Source organism: Sycon ciliatum, chromosome 5, assembly GCF_964019385.1.
Source record: "Sycon ciliatum chromosome 5, ocSycCili1.1, whole genome shotgun sequence".
Taxonomy (NCBI): Eukaryota; Metazoa; Porifera; class Calcarea; order Leucosolenida; family Sycettidae; genus Sycon; species Sycon ciliatum.
In genome coordinates, this window is record NC_088647.1 from 7,053,428 (window position 1) to 7,060,927 (window position 7,500).

Consider the following 7,500-nt stretch of genomic DNA (forward strand, 5'->3'; position numbering starts at 1 on the left):
TGGAACATTGTGAAAGGAATGCAAGAAGTTCATTCATTAAACTGCCGAAGAGCTAAGCTTCACAATGCTTCACGGCAATGTTGACTTGAATATTAAGCCAACATTCTCGTTCTAGATTGCTTCACTTTGCTGCAAACCTTCAGGATTGATAGGCTGTTGGCTCACACTCTTGAGCAGTGCTTGAGCTGACTTGCAGGCTTTTGAATGCATCAAACGTGAGTTGACGGTAGCATTGGCTATTCCGATTGTTTGAGACCTGGTTTGAGATCTGACGGTTAATCAAGTCGATGGACTGTTTTCAGGAAGAGTAGACGGTAAATCATAAATTAGTTTTCATTCTCTCATGATTTCCTCATCACAGTTCGCATACAGATTAGGCAGGGTATTAGCTCACATTGTATTTGCATTATTAGCCGTTGATTTTAGTGTATGCTTGCTGACTGCCGCTCCCGTATGATCATGACCTGTTTTCTATTGTAGATACTGTCCTGTAGGGAAGGCAGTGGAGGGACCATGCCCAGGATCCTACTACTGTCCTAATAGCAGTGTGAGGATCCAGTGCCCCAGTGGTCACTATTGCAAGCCAGGTACTGTCACGCCGATCTCTTGTCCCATACTCACCAGCTGTCCCCCGTAAGTGCAATGATATAGCTGTGTGCTGTAGTGTCTGTCGCTCTACTAGTGTGCCATAGCAACCATTGGATTTGTGCGCAGTTTTAACTGCCATGGTCTGGTATGATCACCAAGCGGTCTGATATATTTACTGTGGCGGTGGAAATGCACGTAGTACATGCATGCTTGGAGGACAAGAGTGCAGTTTGGCGTGATGCCTTTTATATGTCGGGAGAAATAGACTGATGCAGTTCAGTGTGACGGGAATTTTTGCAGACATTTCCAGTCTATTGCATGCTCACTGTAAGTCCAGTGAAAATATTGAGTGACACTCAACCAAAGTGAGTACCATGTGTGAGAGTAGTACTCTTTCAGACTTCTTCTCCCCCCCCCCCGAAAGTGATGAATTGACAATCATGTTTCTTTCCCTGTGCAGAGGAACAGAATCGGAGAAGAACTCCGGTCTTGCCATCGTGTTGGTATTCCTTCCCGCCTCGTTCATCATCGGCGCCTGGTGGCTGTTCCTGCGCCATCGGGACAAGGAGAGAGTTGCCCGTCACCAGAAGCGGCGTACACGCTACCAGAGCCTTGCAGCAGAGCACGACTCACCCGATCATCAGGGAGAGACCAGCAGCTCCAATGGCAGTGAGCTGACACGGTATGTGCTATGCCTGCAGCACCATTATAGTCGTATCTGCCAACTATCCCAATTTGCTCGGGACCGTCCCGGTATCGAGGGTGGTAATACGGGACCGCCCTGGTATCGAGGGTGGCAATACGGGACCGTCCCGATATCGAGGGTGGTATTAGGCAATCAAACGTGCATTATTCGCATGCCTCACGGCTACAATTGTATACTTTTCATACCTAGGTATGTCATTGTCGCGATCTCAGGTTTGCGACGGTTGGCAGGTATGGATAGTACCTATTTCATCTCATTCCCCGGTTGTGCTGTTGAGTGTGGTGGTAATTGGCCGTGATGTGTCCAGACTGCAACACGCATTGAACACCTAGTCTAGGCACTGTGAGTGTACCATGAGAGAAAGTGGAGATACAGTAAGATCGGGCGCCGAAGAACACCTCGCCGAAGAACACCCAGGCTGGAAAACCGGCAGAATTTAAGAACAGTCCAGGCTAGAATTATCAGATTTAAGAACACTAGATCTACATTGTACGTAGATCTACATTGTACATGTATGGGAGGTGAGTACATGTCATGTACACGTGTAAACAGTAACTGCTACATGTACAGTCATTCCCATTTACGACACCCACTAGTTTAGAAGTACTACCTTGCACTACATGTACATGTACATGTACATGACAAACGTCATGACATCACTCGACTCGCCGCGCGCGTGTGAATAAGAACGGTCTGGCTAGAATCAAAAAAATTAAGAACTTTCCTAGGCTGCGCTCGAGCCCCTGCGTTCTTCGGCGCCCGATCTTACTGTAGTATTGGAGGCTGGGCATGCGCCCGTGTGCGTATGTATTATCTCCTTCCGCTGAATGTTCTTTTCTTGTATGCCTATTTCCCTTTACATCGTATGGAATTATCCAGATCATGATTGATTCATCGTTTCACGCGAGCACCACCGTGGAGTTTGAAATTGTGCTGTTCTTCTCTGGATATTGTCGCGAACACAACACATTACTTCAAGGAAGGGTTGTTCAACACAACAAATGTCAGTGTGTGAGCCGCGTTCAGCAAAAACAAAACCTTAGAGCTTTCACGAAGTGCTGGAAGGTGTCGAAAGACGACGTCCTTGAATTTTTGGTTGCGAGTGCAAAGACTACTTAAAGGCTATTTTGCACTGTACTCTTGACCTAAATTTCGACGTCATCTTTGACATTTTTGCGAACATGTTATGAGGCTCAAAGGTCGTTGTTGCTGAACGCGGCCCATGTGCATCCATATAGCATGTTCGTGAGCTGCCACATTGGCCTGTGCACTGTTGTGGTCTATTTTACTATTGCTCACAGCTCATTGATCAGTGGTTCCGGCTATCGGTACAGCTCCAACGGAGCCACGGCAAGTGGTGATGATAATTACATGGATATCTCGCTGGTCAAGAAGGCCGACGAGCCGAAGTTCACTATCGATTTCCAATTTGACGAGCTCGGCTTGGAGCTTAAGTCCAGTGGCGCTAAGGTCTTGCAGGGAGTAACCGGTCAGATTAAGAGCCATCAAGTCACCGCTGTGATGGGTCCAAGCGGTGCTGGAAAGGTGTGTGACCTGTTGTGAAATGATGTGTTGTTTTCCTGTGTGATGGCATTCCCCAAACTGTCTCGTCTAGTCGCGTGCATGTGTGATATGAACATGCACGATTTTGTAGCCGAGAGAGCCCTTTTGTCAGTCTTCTTGTTCGTCTCTTTGAGTGCAGTCGGAATGGCTGTGATTCTGTATCAGACCCTTCCAAGAGACTAGTTTGATTGCTGAAGCTAGAAGCTCGTTGAAAAGTGTAAATACATAATATTATTGTATTGTAAGCAGACGTTTCACAACATAATCGGTTGTTGCGGGCAAGTCCATCTAAAAGCATGACCTTCCAGATGTTGACTGAGAGTATTGCAAGCGGGGTACTTTGCCACTGGTACCTGTTGAACTATAGTACACCTCAGCCTGGTTTGTTGGCACAACATCAGTAACTTAGACTGCCATTGAATGATTAAATTACTCATGCCACTTCCACTTTTTTCCTTTGTAGAGCACTTTCATCACCACCCTGTGCGGCAAAGCAACGTACGGCCGACAGACGGGCCGTGTGTTCATCAATGACTCTCCCGACGATCTGACCAGGTACCGCAAGGTGGTCGGGTTCGTACCGCAGGACGACATCATGCTGAGGATGATGACCGTCAAGGAGAACTTGACGTTCCATGCCATGATGCGACTGCCGCGCAGCATGCCGCGCGTCGCCAAGCGCGAGAAAGTCCAGAACGTGATTGACGACCTGGGCCTCTATGATATACGGCACAGCGTCATTGGGGATGAAACCAAGCGAGGCATATCCGGAGGTAGGGATAGGTCGTGATGAAACTTCCAATGTACTTACATATTTACCACATTTTTTCAATAAATGGATTATAATTAAAGGGAAGGGTAAAGCTCCACTGCGGTCCACTTCATTGCTGGGGTTTTAGGTGCAAGAGAGTAACTTAGGCGCATGAAAAAATTTCTCCTGAGAACCTGGTGTAACCTAGTGTACATATATACTCTTGTGTAACACACGGTGTAACACACGGTGCTGCACAAAACTTGTTCTGTGAGATGATGTTCGACCCAGTATTCATTGACATTGCACTTGATCAAAGGAAACACGCTTCGCTGAGTGGACATAGAGCAAACCTTACAAGAGTAGCGTCGAAGATTCTTCTCTGTTTTGCTGTGGTTGCCAGGCCGCGGTCGTGTGTACGCGCGGATGTATGTATGGCGTGTTGTTGCGGTGAAGCAACTTACAAAGGAAGGAATGTTTCTCTTTTCGCTCAGGTCAGCGCAAGCGTGTCAACATCGGAATGGAAATGGTAGCCAATCCCACGGTGCTCTTTCTGGACGGTAAGAACATCCAGTTCTCGTCTAAGCCCAGTGCTTGTCTGGCTTCCAGATCATCTATTGTACTTGTTTGCGGTATATGTATGCACTGCAAACGGCGTGTATGTGGAGTGCACAGCACTGGCTCACTGAGCAAGGCGTGTATGTGGACTGCACAGCACTGGCTCACTGAACAAGGTGTGTATGTGGAGTGCACAGCACTGGCTCACTGAGCAAGGTGTGTATGTGGACTGCGCAGCACTGGCTCACTGAGCAAGCTGTCTACCACCATGTAGTATGTACATACACTTGGAAGCGGAGAATTTGATATTTATGTCGGTAGTGGATCACTTGGCCCAGTGTCCTTGTTAACAATAGGATCGGTGGATTCCAATGAGCATTGCATTATTGTTTCAAGCATCTGGCTGGGTAACATTATTGTTGATGGTAATCTTGAGCAGGCAACGTTGTCCATGTGTTGTTGGCTTGTTGATGTTGTAATGTCATTGTAGAGCCCACATCGGGTCTGGACAGCACCAGTTCCAAGGAGGTGTGCGCCTGCCTGAAGCGTATTGCAGAGTCTGGCCTGACCGTGGTCACTGTTATCCACCAGCCACGTTATGAGATCTTCAAGGTACTGAGCCGATTGCGCAACTGTCCTAGCTCTAGCAAAATGCCTTACTACATGCACTGAATGATAGCTGTGGTAGAATACAAGAGGTAGCGGACCATGGACAATTCTGATTGTAATCATAGGAGGTGCTGGAGATGAGAGAGAAACTCCACAGTGTGATGATGTCGCTCATCTCCTCTCCTTCATTGCCTTGTCGTCTGAGATGAAGTTTGGTCCTTAGTCCTAGATAAATCGCCTGGGAAAGAGAGAAAGAAAGAGGGGGGGGGGGGGGGGATTATCTCTACGCATGTTCATATGCTACTGCACCAGGTACATCCGAAAATATCCGATTGCAAGTCATCCTCAATTCTAGCTGCTGGTATCCTTTGTACTTCAAGTAAACCAGAAGAAAAGAACATGTGTGCACTGGGTTGCCAGTCAGACCATTACACAGGTTTGGGTTGTGTCCTGACAATGTTAGCAACCATTATTGCCCATTGTAGCCCCCTTGGGACTCTTCTTTTTACCACAGGTCACTGCCTGTGGACTAAATGTGCGTCGCGTGCATGTGTGTTTGCATGTTTGTGTATGTGCATGTGTGTGTGGCAGATGTTTCACTCGGTGTTGCTTCTCGGCAAGGGTGGCAGAACAGTGTATCTAGGTAAGCGTGAAGTCTGTCCTTTACAATATGTCATCCTTAAATTTGTAGAAGTTAGGTAGTAAAAGCCTGTGCCACGCCACACTGTCCTACATAGTGTCTTGCCATTGGCAGGTACCATGGCTACCATCACCACCGGTGGTTTGACTCTAGGAACGATGATCCTACTAGAGTACCCTCGAGGCTCATCGGCGGGGCCCGACTTCTACAAACTCACATTGTGTTGATTTTGTTACATCTAACAAACAAAACAGCAGTTATGGGAGTCTGGCCTGTAAGCCTGGATGAGGAGACCAGCAGACACGCCATAGTCGGGTGGATCAGAGCACCTTGTGAGCTGCAAGATCGGTTCTACTGACTTGGAATTTCAACAGTTCAATCCGAGCTTGTGAGATGAGGCTCTGAGCCCGTTGTGTTCCTTAGTAACAGGGATGAAACTGTACCTGATGGGTGACCTGCACTCCATTTCCTATGCACCTTCAAACAAACATTAAACCATGATGTCTCAAATCAGAAAATGGGGGTTTGCTGTTCTTGTCAGGAACGCCTCTAACCCAATCCCGGGGCCGAATAGGTTGTTGATAGCATCTCTGCTCTCGGTCCGTGGTTGGATTCACCCTCACTTCCTTGTGTTGGCTATTTCCATTACTGATGTGCCATGACGTGCAGGCAGTAAATAAAAAAATGTGGCCACCCTCTTCTGCTTGTCATGTTTCAGGGCCGAGTGAGAAGGCACTGCCGTATTTCCAGGGCTTGGGTTTCCAGTGCCCTGAACATGCCAATCCACCTGACTTCTTCATGGTAAGCTGGCCTAGTCAGGTTTCAGTTCCAGTATTCAACAGCCAAGGAAGCCTGGGGATTTCCCATTCTTATCTGCAGTGCAGTAAGGGCGATTATGTCATGTTTTTGCACCCCCTCCCCATTTACCCGTAATATCATCATACATTACTCATGCTCTATTATTTACAGTCAGGTAGCAGATGAATGAATAACATCGAGGAGCCGTGATCAACTACAGTCTTAAGCTAAAGAATTGTGGACAAAGCATTCTCGCCACGCCTCTTGTTGATTTGGCACCATATCCTGTGACGGGAGTGATAAGGGTGATCCAGAGGTTTTGTGAGCCAACTAAAGCAACAATCCTGCGGCCACTGTTGAATGGTTACCTGACCTCAGTCGTGCACATTAGGTAGTGTACTTGCTGCATGTACTCCATCTAAAGCTGGGAATTCACATCATGGTCCTATAATTCCCTGACTTGTTCAGTCACTCTTGTTTCTGTGATTCCATCCAGGATGTGATATCAGGCGACGTTGCACGCTCCGGCCATCCGGAGTTCACCTCGGTGGACTTGTTTGACCTGTGGACGGACCACACTGACGGCTCCAGTGCTCAAGGAAAAACCCCAAGGGCAAAGCCTGGGGCTGTTCCCGGTCAATCTAGACTTCAACCCATGGATATCGAGGACTCGCCTGACTCTGAACCCATCTCAACCAGACAGCCATCTGTGCCGGCTTCTGAGGCGGAAGAGGCACGCAAGAGAAAGACTGCCGGCTTCGCTAAGCAGCTATACTATTTCACTCTGCGCGCACTTCTCCAGTTTTCCCGTGACTGGCAGGGAATCCTGTTTGACTTTATCCTGGTGTTGATTTCCGGTCTGTTCCTTGGCATGGTCTACTTCCAGGTGAGCATGTTACGGAATCTCAGCCATTCCGTTCCCCGGGACGCAGGACACAAAGGACAAGACTGGTTTGTTACATTATGTTATATTTACAAGACGGAAAAGCAAACTGCTCTGACAGAGACGAACAAGAAGACTGACAAAAGGACTCTCGACTACAACATCGCGCATGCTCATATCACACATGCACGCGACTAGACGAGACAGTTTGGGGAATGCCATCACACAGGAAAACAACACATCATTTCACAACACCTGCCCCCTTGATGACATTCCACAAAATAATAAACCGACACCACGTTCCACATGCACAACAGCAAAAGGAACCACAGCAGAAAAGAAAAACGAAAACCAACCATCAACCTAGAGCCGACGCTCTAAAATAATATCCGGGCCACGAAACA

The 7,500-nt window shown here is 47.7% G+C and overlaps 1 protein-coding gene across 1 annotated transcript in view; it reads left to right on the forward strand.

Moving 5' to 3' along the window:
• The window catches only part of LOC135817389 (uncharacterized), a 27,112-nt gene that overhangs the window by 9,383 nt on the left and 10,229 nt on the right, over window positions 1-7,500 (forward strand). The window contains exons 6-14 of the mRNA XM_065330565.1: window positions 481-633; window positions 1,049-1,270; window positions 2,596-2,839; window positions 3,321-3,630; window positions 4,103-4,168; window positions 4,657-4,778; window positions 5,367-5,418; window positions 6,134-6,216; window positions 6,710-7,099. Coding sequence (XP_065186637.1) covers window positions 481-633; window positions 1,049-1,270; window positions 2,596-2,839; window positions 3,321-3,630; window positions 4,103-4,168; window positions 4,657-4,778; window positions 5,367-5,418; window positions 6,134-6,216; window positions 6,710-7,099 — 1,642 coding nt within the window. The remainder of the gene's footprint in view (window positions 1-480; window positions 634-1,048; window positions 1,271-2,595; window positions 2,840-3,320; window positions 3,631-4,102; window positions 4,169-4,656; window positions 4,779-5,366; window positions 5,419-6,133; window positions 6,217-6,709; window positions 7,100-7,500) is intronic.